General features: G+C 40.4%; 1 protein-coding gene across 1 annotated transcript in view; it reads right to left on the bottom strand.

Annotated features, from left to right (window-relative positions):
• The window catches only part of LOC118847055 (multiple epidermal growth factor-like domains protein 6), a 773,415-nt gene that overhangs the window by 698,717 nt on the left and 53,791 nt on the right, over window positions 1–20,907 (bottom strand). Inside the window, 3 exon segments of the mRNA XM_036755675.1 lie at window positions 7,405–7,509; window positions 10,773–10,882; window positions 15,784–15,918. Coding sequence (XP_036611570.1) covers window positions 7,405–7,509; window positions 10,773–10,882; window positions 15,784–15,918 — 350 coding nt within the window.

Below are 20,907 nucleotides of genomic sequence, written 5' to 3'. Positions count from 1 at the left end.
GGGACATAATAGCAGTAATAATATAACCATAAATAACCTTATAGATATTTGCTATAACATTAACTATAATAATTATTATTGTTATAGCTAATATTTATATGGCTTTTACTATATGCCAGACCCTGTGCCAAGTGCTTTACAAATATTATCTCATTTAATTTTCACAACAAGTCTGGGAGGTGTGTGCTATTATCCCCACTTTACAGGTAAGGAACCCCAGGCAAACAGAGGTTAAGTGACTTGCCTAGGGCTATATATCTAGTAAGTGTCTAAGGCTGGATTTGAACTTGGGTCTTCCTGACTCCAGCCCTTGGTAGTCTATACTGAGCCACCTAGTTTCCTCCTGATCTAATCTATTCTACCTCATAACCCTTGTAAAAATGTATCTGGCAAAATAACAAAGGACCACCAGCAATGCCACCATAAGGGTCAGAGATGCAGTGAGGCTTGAGACAGATCACCACATTCCTCTACCACAAATCCCAAGGAAACTCTAGATAGGAGCTGAATGAGGAAGAAGTGGTATAGGATGAAAGCAGGAGGCTTACAAGATAAATAAGCTGATCCCTGCCCACCAGGAACTCCCATTCTAGAAAGTGGAGACAACACAGAGAGCCTGGTTCGGCTACAAGGCAGGTGGCAAAGATCTCTTGGCTCTTAGGGTGCAGCAGCAAAGAAGACAGTTAATGCATCTCCTTAATACCATTTCCACTGTTCAAAGTAAAGCTATTCAACTATTTGAGTGCCAAGGATTTGGGGGATGGGAGCTTTCTTGTCTGAGAATCTGGATCTGGACCCACTCGACATATTGCTATCAAAGTCCTACGTAGTACTCACAGTGCACAGCTAAATTAGATGGCCTTTTTCTCAGTTGTCATCCTCCGTGCCATCCTTACAGCTTTTTTTCCTTCTCCTGGATGTTCTCTTTTCCACTGGATTCTTTGACGTTACCCTCTGCTGGTTCTCTTCCTACCTGTCTGACCACTGCCTCTAAATCAACTTTTCTGGATCATCACCCATCTTTAGCCCGTAAATATGTCTACTCAACAAGGATCAGGACTAGGCCTTCCCTTTTCTCTCTCTATTCTACCCTTTTGTGATGGCCACGAGGACTCTGAACATCGATGTATTCTACCCTAATCACTCTCCATACTCCGGCCATACGTAGAAAGCACTCATCTGGACTTCCCCAACAGATGACCATTGACAATGGAAACTCAACATAGGCAAGTTTGAACTGCTCATTTTCCTCTCCCTGTGTCCTTCTTCCCCCACATTCTCTTATCTCTGGGGAGGGAGCTTCATCTTCCAGTTACTCAGATTCCTAACCTAGGATTTACGGTTGTTTCTTCCTTCTCATTCTCCGTCCCCCATCCCACATCTAATTAGTTTTCAAATCCTATTCATTCTATCTCTGCATCTTTCATATCCATTACCTTCTCTTTACTCACACCACCACCAGCCTAGTTCATGCACTGCTCACATCTCACCCAAATTATTCTATCAGGCTCCTAATTGATCACCTCAATTCTACTCACTTCCTCTCCAAAACATCCTCCACACAATAACCTAAATAAAATACATGTGGCACTGATCTGACCACATTACTCCTCTGACCAGAATTTTTCCATGGCTCTATATTTCCTTTTGGATCAAATATAAACTTTTTAGCCTAGCATTTAAAGCTCTGAGCAGTCTGAGTGCATTTAAGGTTCTTTACACTCGGAACCTACCAACCTTTTCAGGCTTGTTTCACATTAATTCTCTCTGGTTTTTCTACTCGAACCAGAGAGATCTGCTGCCCATTCCCCAAATTCAGTAGTCCACCCCTGGCTCCCACAGAACCATAGAACGGTGAGCTGGTATCGTCCCATTCTTTTTACATATGAGGGAATGGCAGTGAGGAAGAGTTAAGCAACTTGCCCAAAATTGTAGAAATAAGATGGGGAGGCAGGGTCTGAAACTTGGCTTTTTTTGACTCTAATACCAGGGCTCTTTGAAGCACACCACTGGCATTTGCATAAGTCTCTGGAATGACTTCCTTCCTCATCTTCACTTTTTGAAAATTCTGAAGGATTGCAGAGTAAGGTGAAAGATGGGAAGGGATCCCCCTCCATGTAGCCTTCCTTGATTACCTGCAGGCAATTAGGCAGCCCAGTGGACAGAGAACAAGTTCTGGAGTCAGTTAGACATGAGTTCAAACAGAACCTCAGAAACTTACAAGCTGTTGGACTTGTGGCAAGTATTTAACCTCTGTTTAACTCAGTTTCCTCATATGTAAAATGAGCATAAAAATAGCTTCTACCTCCCAGTGTTGTAAGGATCCAATAAGATAATATTTGTAAAGTCTTTAACATGGTGCTGGTACATAGTAGGTGCTTAATAAATGCAGGGCAACATACACTTTAATGAGGAAAGAAGTGGAATACACAAGAAGAACATTGGCTATAGAATCAGAGGATCTGGATTCAAATTCTGCCTCTGATCTTTACTGCCTGTGTGACCTTGGGCAAGTCACCTAACCTTCATGGACCTCAGTTACCTCATCTGTAAAAAGAAGGAATTGAACTAGTTGGCTTCCAAGGTCCCTTCCTTCATGACTCCATATAGCCATATAGTATTCACTTATCTGTGAGCAGTTTTATTCCCCCTTCTCCCACCTCAGTATGATTCACGATCCTTAAGGGTAGGGATTATTTTCTTTTGTCTACATCCTCAGGTTCTAGCACAGGGCTCTGTCCATAACAGACGCTTAATTATGGCTCGTTGAATTGAACTGAAGATGTGGCTGTGTCATGTTTTCATTACTTCTCTCTTAAAAGCTGGCATTAATCAGTTAATGCTGTTGTCAATTCTTTTGCCTATGTCCCCAGGTGACCAGAAAAATAGATAACTGCTCCTCCAGCCATCTAGCCTCATTTGCATGTGTTCTAATCTTCAAAGCATGACTTTCGAGGCTTTTAATCAATAGTTATTTGAGAAAGCTTGTCATTACTCCCTAATTGTCCAAATTCATTCTCTTCATTTTTTTTCTTATTAAAGGAAGGTTTTTCAAATGAGTTGAGTAGATGGTAATTTTGGACTTATTATGAACTTCCAGCCCTTCTCCCAATTACCAGCAAGGCTCTGTTTTCTTTCCCATTGTGGTATTTTCCTCCAGCTTCTGAAGGTCTGTCTCTCCCAGCCCCATTTCTTAACGTTAGTTCACCAAGCATTTTAGATAGAGCCCAACCAATCTGTCCCGAGTAGCATGTTAAAATTAGCCTGTGCACAAAAGCATAGAACAGAAAATAAGATTATAAGATATAAACGATTATGTACAATAAGACTATAAATAAAATAAAATGTATAAACTAATAATAATGCTACCCAGCAACTTTATATAGTACTTTAAAGTTTGCAAAATGTTTTACAACGATCATTCCATTCTATTCTTACAACAATCCTGGGAGGAAGGTGCTATTACTATCTCAGTTTCCCAAATGAAGAAAGTGAAGTAGAGGTGGATTAAGTGACTTGCCCAGGGTCACATAGCTACCTATTAGCTGAGGCAGGATTTAAACTCAGGGTTTTTGCATTCCAAGTGAGTTGTATTTCCAGCATACTTCCTAGCTACCCCTATATTCACTACCATCCTTTGAAAATTACCTTCAAATATGGCTAACTTTTGTGAAGATGAATCACAATTAAAATTGATGGTATTCATATATAAAGGCATACTTTCTTCTCCTCCTCCTCCTCCTTCTTTTTGAATCTTGGTCCCAATTAATGATTTTATCCCTCTAGGGAACTTGTTGCCTCTATCCTCCATTTTGGGAGTAATAAAGTGCTTTACAAGTGCTATGTAAATGCTAATCGTAATAATTATATATTTACATAATAATTATGATTATTGTTATCGCACTGTATCTACTCTTAAAAAGTTGCTTGCAGAGCTGAGAGATTAAATGACTTGCTGGCAGTCGCATAGCCAATGTATCTGAGTCAGGACTTGAACCCAACTCTGCCTGACCCCACAGCCATCCCTCTTTCTGCTATGCTACACTCTCTCTCTCAGCAGGTCACTTTCCAAAGGAGGTTTTGACCTGATCCTATGATACTCAATCTTTCCCAATACAGCAAATTGAAAAAAAAATCATTATTTATTTCAAAGGCACAAACAACTTAATTATCCTTCTAATACTCTGATTGTAGATATCCTTCTCAAAGGCAATGAATATATTTATTGTATTAAAATTCAAATCATGACCAATAGATCCTATTGGAGTTGGAATAAGCATTTCTTAATCCCAGAGGATTTACCAGTTAACCTACAATTAACTCATTTTTACAATTAACCTGCTAGGTACCCAGTGTATTTTTCCAAAGCCAAATTTGTACTAAGAGTCCTGAGGGTCCAGGTTTCCTCTAGTTCTTATTGTTGTTATAAGCTTTCACTGCATCATATTATTGCATTTTTTCCAGTGTTTTCCATTTTTATTTCAGATGGCTGATTAGCGGGTATGCCCTCAGAATTCCTTCATGAGCCCCCGTGAGTGTTACTGAGCTCTGAGTCCCTCTTACTGAAGGATGGTATTGTATAATAAAAGTCTTATGTCTTATTTCATGTGGAGCACTCCCTTTGGCCCATCACTTTTCTTTTTAAGTCAACAAGTGCTGTTCAGTTGGGAGGGAGGAGAGCTAAGCGAAACAAACTAGGGTCCAAATCTCCAAGGAAACAAGCTTGAACAACAATTCACAATGCTGCAAACTAAGCCAAATTTCCTAAATGTACTTAGCTGCACTGTTCAGTCTTTAGCTCTTAGAAAGGTCCTTGGGGTCCAACAGAGTTGGGAAAGAGAGGTGGAGAATGGATTACATTCTAACCTGGCTCAACTACTCCATTTTTATGATGATAGGATGTGAAACGTCTTGTTCAATCATTTTTCAGTCACGTCTGACTCTTAATACTCCATTTGTCATTTTCTTGGCAGAGACACTGGACTGGTTTGCCATTTCCTTAGCCAGCTCATTTTACAGATGAGGAAACTGAAGCAAACAGGGTGAAGTGACTTGACCAGGGTCACACAGCAAGTGTCTGAGGCCAGATTTGAATTCAGGAAAATGAGTCTTCTAGACTTCAGGCCTGATACTTTATCTACTGGGTCACCTAGCTACCTAAGGATATGAAATAGGTTTAAAAAATAGCCTAAGCTGAATATTAGAATGTTTAATTATTTAATGTATACCAGCAAAAAAGAAAGCCTGGTGTAGTCAGTAAAGTGCTGGGCTGAGAGTCAGAAAAACCTAGATTTCTACATTGTGCTTGTGAAACTGCTTGGCTCTGTGACCTTAGGCCACTCACTTTACCCAACTGTAAGCCAGACGATTTCCTAGGATGGATATGCTAAATCACACGTGGTTTATGATCTTTGTGTGGGGGTGGGGATGGGGAATGCTTCCATGTTAAGGAAATCTGATATCATAGAAACAGGAAAAGGATATATATTTATATATATATATATATATATATATATATAATATATTTCCTTTCTATATGTGTATATATACACACAGACAAAAATGTTTATTTATATGTTTGTTTATTTATAATCAGAAAGCCAGGTGATGCAGCAGATAGAGTGTCAGACCTGCAGTCAGGAAGATTCATCTACCTGGGCTCAAATCTGGCTTCAGACACTTACTAGCTATATTACCCTGGGCAAGTTCCTTAGTCATGTTTGCCTCAGTTTCCTTATCTATAAAATGAACTGGAGAAGGAAATGGCAAACCACTCCAGTATGTTTGCCAAAAAAAAGGGCGAGTGTGAAGAGTTTGACATGACTGAAAACAACTGAATAACAAAGTTCAAATAAAAATGGTCATTAGACAAGTCTTGTTCTTATATATTTAATGTTCTTTAGACTCTTAGGGCACAGGTAGATAAGTACTTTTTATAAATAAATGAAAGTACTTGGATATTACTACTACATTTGCTCATATTTCTAGAGAGCTTTCAACATTTATGAAGCACACATCACATGTTATTTTGCACTCTTTCCCCCCTCACCCCAACAAGATATTTGCCAAGATTACTGCACCAAACTTAATGTAAGGAAAAAAGCAACTCTGAAGTGACACATGAAAATGTAAGGCTTAACCTTCTGCCAAGAGCTGAGGAAATCAATGAACTTGAATGATGAACTCTCATCAGCCTTCAGATTAAACTTCCTCATTTCTGCCATTTGTAGAAGAGGAAGGACAGTGCAGGGAGGTATGCAGGGCAGTACAGATGTCCATGAGACAGCAGGGAGACCCATGGGCCAGCCAGGAGGGTACACAGGGCAGCAAGGAGGCCCATGTACCAACGGGGAGGTCCATCGGCCAGTAGGGAGGTACACAGGGCAGCACAGAGGTCCATGAGACAGCAGGGATGTCCATGGGCCAGCAGGGAGGTTCATGGGCCAGTAGGGAGGTACACAAGGCAGAATGGAGGTCCATGAGACAGCAGGGAGGCCCATGTACCAACAGGGAAGTACAAGGGCCATCAGGGAAGGGGGCATCGAATAGAGAGGGAGGGGATGTGTGATAGTCAGGAGTATGCAGTGAAAGGGGAATGAGCAGGGCCCAAGGGCAAACACCAAGAAATGCATCGTTTAGCTTCCACACTGTCTCTCTTTCTAACCTAGTTTTTCTCCTTCAAAAACGATGCATCTAAGCATTCAGGTTCTCTGGAAATGTGGCATCAGGTGATCAAGTCACAACAAATCCTTCCTCAAGCACACCAATCTCACAGCAAGCCCAAGGAAGGAAGAGAACTCATCCTGCCTTACAAAGTGAGCCCTGGAACTTTCTCATGTGAGCGATGTCTTAAATGCATGTGCCCAGAAACTGCCAACCAGTCAAGTTCTGCCTTGAAAAGAAAGAGAACCAGTTTCCTGGAGGTGTGAAAAATGAAAGTTTCATCAGGCAAGTCCTGGAAGGAGAGTGAGTATGAAGAAGTGAATAACACATCACAAGAGAATTCTGTTGTTTTGTTTTTATTTTACTCATTCTTGGACCAGAGAGACAGTTCTCTCAGTCAAGGAGAAACCAGCAATCTTGATCAGACATTACAGTGGAGGTCAGAGTGAGGTTTCCTGATCACTAAAATAGGATTTCCTTTACAAAACAAACTACCATCTATTTACTGGGGCCCTCTGAACTGTGATAGTGAATAATTAAAGCCACACTGAAAAGTACATCCTGCATTACTGATTACATTACTCACGCTGGGTTTTTGTTTGACTGGCTAATGTTAAAGGTTCCACACTTTCCAAAGAGGTGACCTTTGTCATCTGTCTGAATCAACAAAATCTGTCATTTTCTGTAAAGTCAACACAGGCTGCATCTTGAGCATAAACAATGACGGCATTGTCCACTCACCATATTGGCATCGAGGTCCCTGAAACCCCACAGAACACTGGCACACCTGGGCTTCCCCGTCTGGACATCGGCCTCCACTGAAACAAGGACCTGCTGAGCAGAGGGCTAAGGGGTCAGGGTGGAGGCAAGGAAAAAAGAAAACAAACAATCCTCAATATTCCCCTCTGCATTCAAGCCTATTTGCTGTTTCCCGTGCAAACATCCCATCTTCCACCTCTTGCATTTGCACAGGCTGCTCCCCTTGCTTGGGATGTCCTCTCTCTCCATCTCGACCTCTTGGTATCCTTAGCTCCATTCAAGCGTCACCTTCTCCATCACACCTATACCTGGCCTTTCTTTATTCCCTAATTCTAACTCTTCCTTTCCCCCTACTCTCCAAATTATTACTTCATATTTACATCATGTATATATGTGTGTATGTGTATATTTCTGTGTATATATAAAATGTATATAAATATATGTATATATGTATATATACACATATACATACATATATCTTTTTTAAATGTCTGTCTCCACCCTACAGAAATGTGAACTTTTTGAAGGGAGGGACTCTTTTCACATTGGCCTTTTGAAGACCCATCTCCTAGCAAAGTGATTGGCATATAGTAGATGCATAAGAAATGTTTCTTAAAATGAATTGAAATCCCCTTGTGGATGAAAGCATCATCAATACAATTGAAAAATGAAACACTTGACAAATATTTGTCAGGAGTCCTCCCTCCCAGCTAGGCACATACTGTAAGCCATAAGACACGTTTTTTTTTGCCATTGGGGAGATCAGTCTTACTAATGCTTCCCTTGCCACCATCATCTCCATTAACAGCTGATATTTATATATCCCTAAGTTTAACAAAGCAGTTTATGTATGAATATGATGATTTCATTTGGTCGGAATGATAATTCCATTTTGACAACACACCTGGCAGCTGGTTCCCCACTCCCGGCTTCAAATAGCCCACCGCAATAGCACAGCATGGAATCATGGAAAGGGGCCACAACAGGACCCCTTAGGGACAACTCTGTGCTGCTCCTGTTTAGCATGGACAGCCAAGAGCAACTTCACTAAGACATTTCAAGAGCGGAAAACACATTGGGCAGTGCAGCAGGACACCAGTGAAGTCCCCAAGGTAAAGGATGGCAGGCGAGATGAATCGCTGTGTCGCCGGGCTGCATTGATTGTGACACACTGAAGCTTTTTTAGCAGCTCTGCTGTGACCCTCAGCACAGAACGCAGGTAAAGGAGGAGCTCAGCACGGGCCATTTTTCTCAGTGTGAGTGAAAGAAATAACCAGGCTAGCTCTGCTATTTGAGGGCTGCTGAAAATATTCAAAAGGTTCCAAAATCCCAGCACAAGAGGGTTCCTATTTTTTTTCCAAAGTACCACATAAGCCCCTTAAGAAGTAAATGACCCTCCTGCTTCCTCAATTAACAAAGCCATGCAGAAGCTAAGAAACCTATTTAGATTTCCTATAGCGATTTCCCCATTGAACTGGATTTCAGATGACAAACCTGACGATAGGGGAAACCAGCAAAAGGAAAAAGGGGATGGAAGTCGAGGTGTGCCCTGTCTGGCTTCAAATAAACTGCCTTTTAAATAGCGAGATGGAGCATAATGCTTTCACAGCACCCAACCCAGCATTAGATGCTCTTAACAAAAATGATCTCGGCTGTTTCTTTGTCCATCCTGTGTGCATTTTCTCTCCAGAGAGCTGCTCTCTGTCTGTGGGAATTCTAAAGGTACCTAAAAGTTGGCAGGCAAACGATTGAGGCTCCAAACAGCCACATCAGGCCTTGCTGCTTGTTCTTGGTAGTGGGGGATTAGATGGAAGCAATGCTATAGAATGCATACAGATTGCCCCTATCTGGCATGCCCAGTCTCTCACATATCTTCTATTTCTCCCTGTCTATTGGCTCCTTCTCTATCACCTACAAACCTGCTCACGTCACCCCACCCTCAAAAAACTCCCACTTGATCCTTCCAACTCCAATAACTATCATGCTTTATCTCTTCTGTCCTTTGTGGCTAAACTCAAAAAGGCCACCTACAATAGCTGCCTCCCCTTTCTCTCTTCTTACTTACTTCTTAACCCCTTTCAGACTGGCTTCTGACCCTATCATTCTGCCAAAACTGCTCTCTCCACAGTTACTATTTATCTCTTAGTGGGCACATCCAATGGTCTTTTCTCAATTCTCATTCTGCAGCCTCTGACAGTTGATTTCTCTCTCCTCCTTGACACTCTCCTCTCTCTAGATTTTTGGGCCCTTTCCTCTTCTCCCTCTTGAATTACTTGACATCAAGCTCATCAGCTCCCATGGATTTAATTACTATCTCTATGCTGACTATTCTCAAATCTACCTATCCTGCCCTAACCTCTCTGCTGACCTCCAATCTTGAGTCTCCAACTGCCTTTCAGACATGCGCAGTAGACATCTTAAACTTAATGTGTCTAAAACTGAACTCCTTATCTTTTCCTCTAAAGCCACCTCTCCTCCTAAATTCTATGTAACTGTCAAGGGCAACACCATCCTCCTCATCTCTCAGGCTCAAAACCAGGCTATTACCCCCAATTCCTCACAACCTCTGACCCCCATATCCTATCTGTTTCCAAGGCATGTTGGTTTCATCTTTGCAAAATCTCTGGAATACACCCCCTTTTCTCCTCTAATACCACCAGGCCTTCATCACCTAATGTCTGAAATACTGCAGTAGCCTGCTGGTGGGCCTGTCTACCTCAAGTCTCCCTGCACTCCAATCCAGCCTCCATTCAGTCACCAGTGATTTCTCCTAAAGCTCAGTTCTGACTACATCACCCCCTACTCAACAAATTCCAGTAGTTCCTGTCACTTCCAGGATCAAAACAAAATCATGTTTGACATTGAAAGCCTTGCATAATGGAGCCTCTCCCACACGCCTTTTTTAGTTTTCTTGTGCCTTAGACCCTCACTCTGACCCCAAACCCAACATCTTCTTTGATCGAAGTAGATTGGCTCCCTTGCTGTTCCTCAAGCAAGACATACCATTTCTCAGCTCTGGGAATTTTTGCCAGCTGCCCCCATGCCTGGAATGTTCTTTCTCCTCACCTCTACCTATTAGCTTCCTTGGCTTCCTTCAATTCCCAACTAAAATTCCATCTTCCTCATGAAGCCTTTTCCAAACCATCTTAATTCCAGTGGCTTCTCTCTATTTCCTATTTATCCTGTATAGAGCTCATTTGTACATATTTGCTTGTTGTCTCCCCCATAAGATTATGAACTTTCTCAAGGGCAGGGTCTCTCTTTTGCCTCTTTTTTGTATTCCCACAGCTCAGCACAGTCCCTGGCACATAGGAAGCACTTAATAAATGTTTATTGATTGAGTGACTTACCATGCAGACAGCCAGGCTCATCTTCATGCCGACTCCAGCCAGGACAGCACCTGTAGACTGTCTGATGCTGCCTGCTGTATACCTGTCTGTAGACAGTGTAGTAGCCAGTCCTGGAAAACAGAGCAATGGGGATTAGGGAAACATTATCCTCTTTCCTTCAAGACTTTAAACATAATGGCCGTGTTAAATCCACAAGGCTGTACATCAATCTTCCTACCCATACCAGCAGTTCTTCACCATATATACATATGAAAGAAAGGCCTAATAGCTATCTTGCCAAAAGAATGTGGGCTCACTCCTGTCTTTGGTGCCCTGGAAATCCTTAGAATCACCCAGGTCATACAGTGGGCTCTTTGATTCTATTTTCTCCCATTACCAATGGGTAATGACCTTCCCTTTGAACTTAGCAATTTGCTTGATAATTCTCTAGCATGACTGGGCGTGGGAGGGATTTCTATATGTGTCTTCCCTCCCACTAGACTTTTAGGTCCATCAGGGTCTTACCTAACCTTCGCATCTCCCTTAGAGCACCAAACTGTGCTCTGAAGACAATCAGTCAAAAAACACTTATTAAATACTATGTTCCAGCCACTGTTCCAAGAAAACAAATAAACTGCCTGACCTCGAGGAGCTTCCATTCTCCTGGAGGCGACAACATGTAAATAACAGGATATAAAAGTAGATGGAAGGCAACCTGAGAGGGCAAGGTATTGGCCCCTGGAAGCACCAGGATAGGCCTCCAGAAAAAGGTGGGATTTTGGCTGAGTCTTGAAGGAAGCCAGAAAGCCAAGACATGGAGGTGAGGAAGGAAAGTATTCCAGGTATGGGAGATGGGGTGCTAGCACCCATTTAAGAAATATTCATTGAATGAAAGCTAAACGAATGAAATGTGATCTCCAAAATGATAATGCAAACTCAAATGATAAAGACTCGAAATGTAAAGTACAATTAAGTTCACTTCAAAAAATAAACATTAAAGACCTACTATATGTAAGTCATTGTTCTTGGATAATATGCTAAGAATACAAAATAGTTTTTTTTAATAAGCATTTATTAAATGCCTACTCTGTGCCAGGTAAATTGCTAAGCACTCTACAAATATTATCTCATTTAAACCTCACAACAATCCCCTTATTTTTTTAATGGAGGAAACAGGTTAAGTAACTTGTGCAGGGTCACACAGAGAGGAAGCATTTGAGATTGTATCAGGTCTTCCTGATTCCAGCTTAGTGGTCTATGCTCTGTACCACCTAGATGCCTAAATGATTTCAAAGATGCAAACAAAAATATCTCTGCTCTCAATGATGCTACATTACACAAGAAAGGAGAAAATTTAATACATACACAATGCAGTAAATAGGAAGTAGATGCGAAATAATCCTAAGAGGAAGACAGAACCAACAATCAAGCAACAAATAGTTATTAAGCATCTACTGTGTGCCTAGCTCTGAGATTGGCCCTGGGGATACAAAGGCAAAATTTCATCAATGCCTACCCTCCAGAAGCTTACATTCTATCAGGAAAGAGCTCTTGTACATCTGAGCTGTGCTTTGAAATCCAAATTCCTTGCCTTGGATTTTAAGCTCTCTTTTTTAAGTATGTCAAGATCATAAATTTTTTTATCTATACAACCCCCTAATTTTACAGATAAGGAAAGTAAGGCTCAGAGAAGTTAAGGGACTTGTCTAAGGTCATAGCTATTAAGTAGTAGAGCCAGGATTTGAACTCAGGTCCTCTAAATCCAGGTCCTGAGTTCTTTCCACTACATCATGCTGCATCTTCCCCCTAATGCCTCAACACAAACCCTGTGCTGTCATTACTAACTCTAAGTCTTTGTTTATGATGTTTTCCACTACTTAGAATCTTCTCCCATATTATAGCCTATTAACCCTACCAACCCACATTTAAAGACTAGTTAAGTCCTACTTCCTCCATCAATACCCGCAGCTTCAGCACACAATGATTTCTCTCTTCTCTCTCCTTCCCTCCTTCTCTCTCTTCCTCCCTCCTTTTCTCTCTCCCTCCCTCCTTCTCTCTCTCTCTCTCTCTCTCTCTGTCTCTCTCTGTCTCTCTCTCTCTCTCTCTCTGTCTCTCTCTCTCTCTGTCTCTCTCTCTCTCTCCCTCCCTCCCTCTCTCTCTCTCTCTCTCTCTCTCTCTCTCTCTCTCTCTCTCTCTCTCCCACACACACAATTTTTTTTCTCTCAGCAACAGTGCTAATTCCATATACTAATTTTTTAATTGCTACAAGTCAAGAAATACTATATTCTCTAAATAATATAGGTTGCAAGTCACCCAGAAGGAAATAGAGAGGTGTATGGTGGGTATAAGCAGGCTCTGACACATTGCCAAGTATATTTCTGCAAATAATGGGCATTAAGGATAGCATCAGAGAGACTGGGGATGGGGAATTGGATGGACCAATCACATAGCAAGAACAGGAGAGCACCAGACAGCTCATGCTCTCTATTGGTACACAAGTGATGTTTAAAGTGCTAGAGAAAGGCCTCCAGTACCTTGGGTGGACCCCCAGAGGCACACTTCTAGGCAGGTGTAGATAAGAATCACACAGGATGGGCAGGCATGGATGGGTTTGTGATCTGTGCCATCGAAGAAAATACCTCCACTGATGAGGTCACAGATCTTTCTCAATATGCCCTAGATCAGCTAATCCCACACAGGTGGAGAAGTGGCCTTGTGTAGCAGATAGAGAGCTGCCCTCCAAAGTCAGAAAGACCCAGGTTCAAATCCTCCCTTCTCAATATATGCCAGCATTCATGACCCTGGGCAAGTCACTTAAATTCTCCTTGCCTTGACAACTCTCTGTCTATTAAATCACAGAACCATTACCAATCTGTAGATTGAAATTCCTTTATGGCAAGTTCCCCAGAGCAATGAAATAACAAGTGTGTTCTGGGGGGAAAAAATCCCATATTGGTGTTCAATTGAGAGTTTCATGGCCTCAGCTAGATCATAAGTTCCTAGAGGTCAGGGACAATACTGTTTTCTTTTTGTCTCACATTTCTCAGATGTTGCAGTGCATTCACATTTGTGGATCCTTGTGGAATGATTGAAAGAATGAGAACACAAATCTCTAGCTGACATATTTGGATATATTGTCCCATATCTGAAAAATCACTGTAGTTATGGACTTCTATTAACTTTACCTCATATTACTAGTAAACAGACAAAATGCCTAAAGAACTCTAACACGTGCATATGAAATCATTCTTAATGCAAATCAGGACAAAGGAGAGATCAAAGGATCACCGGAAGTCCAGGGGATTCCCAATCTCATCTCTTTCTGACTTCTCACTTCAAGGGAAGAAATGAGGAGCAGTGGAAAGAACACCAAGTTTGGAATCGGATGATTGGGGTTTAAATCCCTTTTCTATCACATAAAGGACCTGAGAAATCAGCCATCTAACAACCTCATTTTATAGGTAAGGAAACAGAAGCCCAGAGAGGTTAAGGCAAGATCTCACAAGTGACAAGTTGGGAAGTAGGATTTCAAGTCCAAAACATTTTTATACTCTTCTATAGTGTCTGTGTGACTTTAGATTAAACTTAGACACAATCTGTCTGCGTTTCATTTTCCTCATGCGTTAAAAAAAAAGGGTGAGGGGGTGGTGAACTATATAACCTCTAAGATCTGTTCAAGCTGTAAATCTATGATCCAATGATCACGTTGACCTAAAAGCCGAGTAATGATCAAGGGATATGTCCCTGAAGGTAACAATTAATTTAAACAATCTGCATGATAAAGAGTAGCAGTGTCAAATTATTTCATGCTGGCATATCTGATTGAGTCTTTCTCCATATACTATCACTCTTGTCCTTCCTGTATAAGGATGGATGAATGAATGGGCATTTATTAAATGTTTACCATGTATCAGGCATTTTACTAAGTCTGGGAATAGAAATGAAAAAAGTGAGACCTCCACCCTTGCCCTCAAGTAGTTTATGTTCTAAAAAAGCAAGATAACACGTAGAGAGGAAAGTTGTTCATGAAGGGATATTTTGCCAGAAAATGACAGAGATGCTGAGTGGAACCAAAGAAAAGTTGATTGACATGCTTTCTCCATAAGTAGTGATTGCCCTAATTTAACTAATGTGACAAGAGCAAGATGTGATAGAAGACAGGATTAGCCCAGTTGGTAATCATGCTTTTCAGAAAGTCCCAAACTCATGTATATATGTATGCAAATATGTATCTGTATGTATGTATATACATGTATACATATATGTGTGTGTGATGTGATATATAATTATGCCATATATATAAGTTCTTTGATAAGTTCCAAGTTATATTTGGGCAAACACCTTTTCCCCCTCAATCAGTCTCTTGAATCCAGTTAACCGATTCATTTATATATAACTCTATGTAGTGTTGGATCTCAGTATTTCTCCCACAAATAAAAGAAGCCCCTGAATGTTTGGTAAGAGCCATTGTGAACCTTTTACAAAAGTCGTTCTGAAGTCTTTATGCCTTAAAAGGGAGGGACGTCATTTTTCAAAAGCAGAGAGCTTCTTCTATTTCTTCTTATGTGCCACAACCAAGTGAAAGTTAGAGGCTCTGATAAAGTTCAAGTCACTGCAGGCTTCATACTGCTGCAAAAATATCAAGGGTGGGTCAGAAATTAATTGAAAACTGTTTATTCCCTGAGGTTTCAAGTGGGCTATCAATTTAATGCACCACCATGGCATGCCTTGTTTGTATTGCTCCACCAGTCTTCAGGCCTCAGCTAAATGCCTTTCTAGAAGTTCGAAGTGGCAGCATCAAACTCCAAATAATCTAAGTCTAGCAGAGGCCAAAAGCAGTATCATGGCAGGTAACCAAAATATCCAGCCACAATCATCACAGACAAGCCCCAGGACCGAAGCTGACAAGCTCCTCTCTATAATTATTCACAGAAATATTTTACTAAGAAACGTGGATTAATACACTCAAAAGCTAGAATGTATTCAGTTTTTAAAAAGGCATTGAAAATGGGGGGAAAAGATGGACCATTACCTTCTTACATATTCCATGCACCGTCTTGGTCCGGTACAGCCTTGCTTCCATAGCTTTACAGTACGAGTAAAAGGCTGCATACAGGGTTGGGGAAGTCCAACAATATCTAGAACTTCTTCCTCACACACATTGGGCCTTGAAGAAAAAAGGAAACCAACACTAAACTTATAAGATATATAACACAATTTCTCAAATACAAGAACATGTTGACAGCAGCCAACTAAATTTTTTCTTATGTTTTAGAGAAAGACACCGGATTCTACAGATTATTATTATGGACACTGCCAGATCATATTGTTGACTCATACCAAGCTTGAAGTCTACTGAAACATGCAGTTCTTTTTTTCAGATGGAGTGCTACCTAACCTTCTTTTCTCCATTTTGAATCTACACAATGGGCTTTTAAAACATCAGAGGTAAGGCCTTACGTTTATCTCTTAAGCTTCACTTTCAGAAGGTTTAGCTAAGTGCTCCAACCTAACAAGATTTTTTTTGAACCTGACACTGTCTCCAACATAATAATCATCTCTCCCAATTTGTACCATCTACAGATTTAGTTAGCTATTATTATTAATTTGTTACTTATGCCTTTATTAAAGTTAACAATAAAAATTGTTGTTGTTTGTCCTTCATTCTCAAAAAAGACCATGGCAACAGGAAAGTGATGCCATGATTTGCAAGTGAATTGGATTTAAGTGTGGGAAGGCTGTGCAAAGTCACCAGTCTCACTTTCTCCTCCTGAGCCATATGGGTCCAGTAGAAAGATATAAATCAGGACGACTGGAGATGGCCCCGGATGCAGTGGGAGACGTTGGCCTTTTTAAGCTAAGGTTTTTTCCAGATCTGTTTGACTGAGGTAACACCCTTTGAGTGTTTAAAGGCTAGGTAAGAAATGAGTAATGATAAAAAAATTATTCAACGGTCAAGGCCAAGGAATGACTATACTTTGAGTGCGGTCATTTGACCAATACTAAATTCATTCAGCTTACGTGAACATCCAGCCTACCTGTCTATATCTTGCTCAAAAGAATAGAATGAGAGTTATTTCTAAATGCTTTGTTCAGATCAAAATAGGCTCTAACTACAATATTCCCCTGATCTACCAATCTAGCAATTCCATCCAAAAAAAGGTTAGCGTAGAACAAGCTGTTTCCTGGAGATGTTTCACTGACACTGTCATCACTGCTTTCTTTTCTGGATGCTCACCAACCTCTTTAATAATACATCAATGCCATAATGCAGAATTTTGTAAGGAATCAAAGGAAAACTCATTGGCCTATAGCTCACAGTTCTTTCCATGCTACATAATTATTAGAATAGTCTTTAGAATGTGGCTGCAGTAACTTTTTACATCACCTGTTTTGTTTGTGACTGACAGCCTCACCATGTAATTTATCTTCCAACACACTTTGAATTACTGATCTCTTATTTTAACTGAACTCTTTCAACACAATTCCCATTCTTTATCTGTACATCATTGCAAAAATTCAATTAAAAACAATTTCCTCAACACCTATGTTTGAGGCATGATGCTAAGTACTGACTATACAAAGGAACGACCAAAATAATCCCTCCCTTCCAAGGGCTTTGAATTACTAAGAAAGGAGGTAGAACTAACCCCTGGGAATTAGGAAAGGCTGCCTCACAGAGGGGGCACCTGAGCTGAATTTGGACAAAAGATCAGGATTCTGAGAGGCAGAAATGAAGAGGGAAAGCATTCGAGGAGCAGGAGATAGCCTGTATGCATTGACAGAAGAAAGAGATGCCATAGCACACGAAGAATGCATACTAGTTCAGTCTGACCTAAATGCAAAATTTCTGCAAGGGAGTAACAAGAAAAAAGGCTTAAAATATGAGGTCAGAAAGAGAGATTCCGTTACAAATAACTAGAAAACTCATCAAGACTTGGAGAATTACAACTATAAAGCACTCTTTACAGAAATACAGGAAGATTTAAGTGATTTAAAAGGTATTCATTGTTTATGGTTGGGTTACACACACACATATATGTGTGTATATGTATGTGTGCATACATATATGTATATACACGTGTGTGTGTGTACTGGATGATGCTACTTAAATTAATTTACCATTTCCATGCTGTCCCCAAAGTTCCAAAACAAAGCAAAAGAGACAGCATTCAATTGAAAGAACTAAAAGTCTAGAACCTCAAGGGAAATGGTTGTTTAAAAGAGAAGCAAAGGGGCTTGATGCTACCATGTTTCAAACCATATTGTTAAGCAGTAATAACCAACATAATTAAGTTAAAAATAGAAGAGTAAAACAGACCAGATGAATACGAAGCAATCAAACACAGTAGCCCAAGGTGTGATAAGTCCTATAACAAGAATTTCAACAAAATTTGGCAAGAATCAGATTTAGACAAGCTTCTTATACCATATACCACAATGATTATAAAAAGCCAAATAACTTTTTTTTAATTAAAGGAAAACAGTAGGAGATATCTTTCTGATCTATGATTAGGAAGAGAATTCTTAATCAAATGAGAAATAGAGGTGTTCATAACATATAAAGTTAACAATCAAGGTTGAATACAATTCCAAGAATGGAGCTCCAAGACATCAAGATAGGGAAGTAGAGTGGAGTGTGTGAGGAATAGGAAGCTGGCCAACAAAGATGAATGGGAGAATGCATGGTAGAAATTAAAGGTAAAAACACTGGAAAGGCAGGAAGGGACTAGGTAGATGGTAACAAGAATCCTGGGCCTAGCAGCACTCCTTAGACCCCTAGCTTTTCTTCTAGCCCAGCCCACATAGCCACACAGCTCCTGTGAAGGAGACCCACCACTCAGAGTGCAGGTGATGTAGCCTAGCTAAAACAGTAAGGCACCATGAAAGAAAGGTAGGAAGCAGCATGTGCCTGCCAAGTCAAATCTCCACCAACTCCCTGACTACCACCTATCCTCAGATCCTAATGGAGACAGCCCCAAGAACAAGAACATAGAAATCTTTGCTTTCAGCTCAGGCCCCTTAGTCATCATCCTGGGGACCAACCCTTGTACAAATGAAATCCAGCAACTGCTCCAGAGGATGCTATAGCCACAGCTACTGAAGATAGAAAGTTCTTGCCACGAAAATCTTTTGGATTACTAAACGGTTCAACATCAATATGGGTAATTTGGTAAGTGGAAGTTGTATTTAAAAAGAGCCATTGCTATTCACGCTCTACCATGAAGGACCATGGAAACTTTCCATCTGAATCATTTGAAAATCTTCCTTATGTGTTGTCTCCACCAACCAAAGGTGAGCTCCTTGAGAGTCAGGACTGCCTCATTTTTATATTTGTACCCCCAAAACTCAGCCTATTGCTTTGCACATAGTAAGTACTTAATGAATGCTTCATTCATTTGTTTTTTCATCCATCATGAAGAGCTTTAAATATCACAAATTTTTATATTTGATCCTGGAAAAAATAGAGAGCCACTGGCATTTAATGAGTAAGGAGGTGGCATGATTAGACTTATATATTTAGAAAATCACTCTGGCAGCTGAGTAGAGGCTGTATTGGAGTGAGCATAGGCCCAAGACATTAAGAACAATTGGAAATGTATTGTCCAGGCAAAAGGCAACAAGAGCTGAACTTGTATAGTAGCTCTATGAGTGGAGAGAAGGGAGTGTATACGAAGGACCCTGTGGCCAAAATGGAAGTGACAAGATTGGCAACAGACTGGGTATGTGGGATGAGTGAAAGTGAATATATGAGACCTAAGTCAGTTTCTAATAAATAAATGGGCACAGAATATGAACAAACAATTTTTAGAGTTTTGAATGGTTGATAAATCAATAACCATATAAAAATGCTCCACATCAGTAGTAATAAGAGAAGTACAAATTCAAACAACTCTGAAGTTTTACCTCTTACCTATTAAATTGGCAAGATCAAAAGGGGAAGCTATGCAGCCCAGTGGATAGTATACTGGACCTGGAGTCAGGAAGACCTAAGACCAGGTCCTCCCTCATACACTTGACTAGGTATGTGATCTTGGGCAAGTCACTTGACTTGTGTTTGCCTCAATTTTGTCATATGTAAAATGGAGATATCATCTACTTCCCAGGGTTGTTGTTATGAGAGACAGAGAAAGAGAGAAAGAGAGAGAGAGAGACAGAGAGAGAGAGAGACAGAGACAGAGACAGAGACACAGAGAGACAGAGACAGACAGAGATATAGAAAGACAGAGAAAGACAGAGAGACAGAGAGATAGAAAGATAAAGACAGAGACAGACAGAGACAGAGACAGAGAGAATGAATATTTCTAAAGTGTTTTGAAACTTTAAAGTTCTATATAAATATAATTATTATTAATAATAATATTATTAAAAGTCAGAAATACTCAGTGTTAGAGAGAATGTAAGAAGATAAGCACACCAATACCTTGACCTGGAAAACAATTTGGAATTATGTGAAAAAGTCATTAAATTATTCATACCTTTTGACCTGGTGATCCCATTAGTGGGCACACACTCCTAAGCAGATCAGTGAAAGAAAGAAAGGTCCCATACATGACAAAACGTTTCTGTCAGCACTCTTTGGGGAAGGGGAAAAAATCTGGAAACACAGTGGGTGCAAATTGATTAGGGAATGGCTGAATAATTTGTGGTGGATGAATGTCATGGAATATCATTATGCCATAAGAGATGACTATGAAGCAGAGAGATGTAACAATTTGGATAAAGAACAGAGCAAAGAAAGCAAAACCAACACACACACACACACACACACATATGCATAAAGGGGAAATTTTCATGAATCAGCAGGTCAGAAATTTAGATCCGAAAAGGCCCTCAGAGGTTCCTCAACCCAACCCACTCCTTTTACAGATAAAGAAACTGAGTCTCAGAGAGGTTAAGGAACTCAACCAGGGTCGCACAGCTGATCTGAGTCAGCATTTGAACCTATGTCTTCTTGACTCCAAGGCCAAAAATGTATGCATGCATGCACGTATATACATATATACAAAGATGCACATATATATGTACGCACATATATGCATATATGTGTACACATATACACAGCATGATACCTGAGGAGAATGGCAGAGTGATAAATGCAGAAATGACTCTGAAGGGTTTCTTAAAGGCATATTTTTTAATGTGCCAGATTTTT

The sequence above is a fragment of the Trichosurus vulpecula genome, chromosome 4 (assembly GCF_011100635.1).
Source record: "Trichosurus vulpecula isolate mTriVul1 chromosome 4, mTriVul1.pri, whole genome shotgun sequence".
Classification (NCBI taxonomy): domain Eukaryota; kingdom Metazoa; phylum Chordata; class Mammalia; order Diprotodontia; family Phalangeridae; genus Trichosurus; species Trichosurus vulpecula.
Note: the sequence above shows the minus strand (reverse complement) of the source record. Positions and strands in the feature narration are given on the sequence as shown.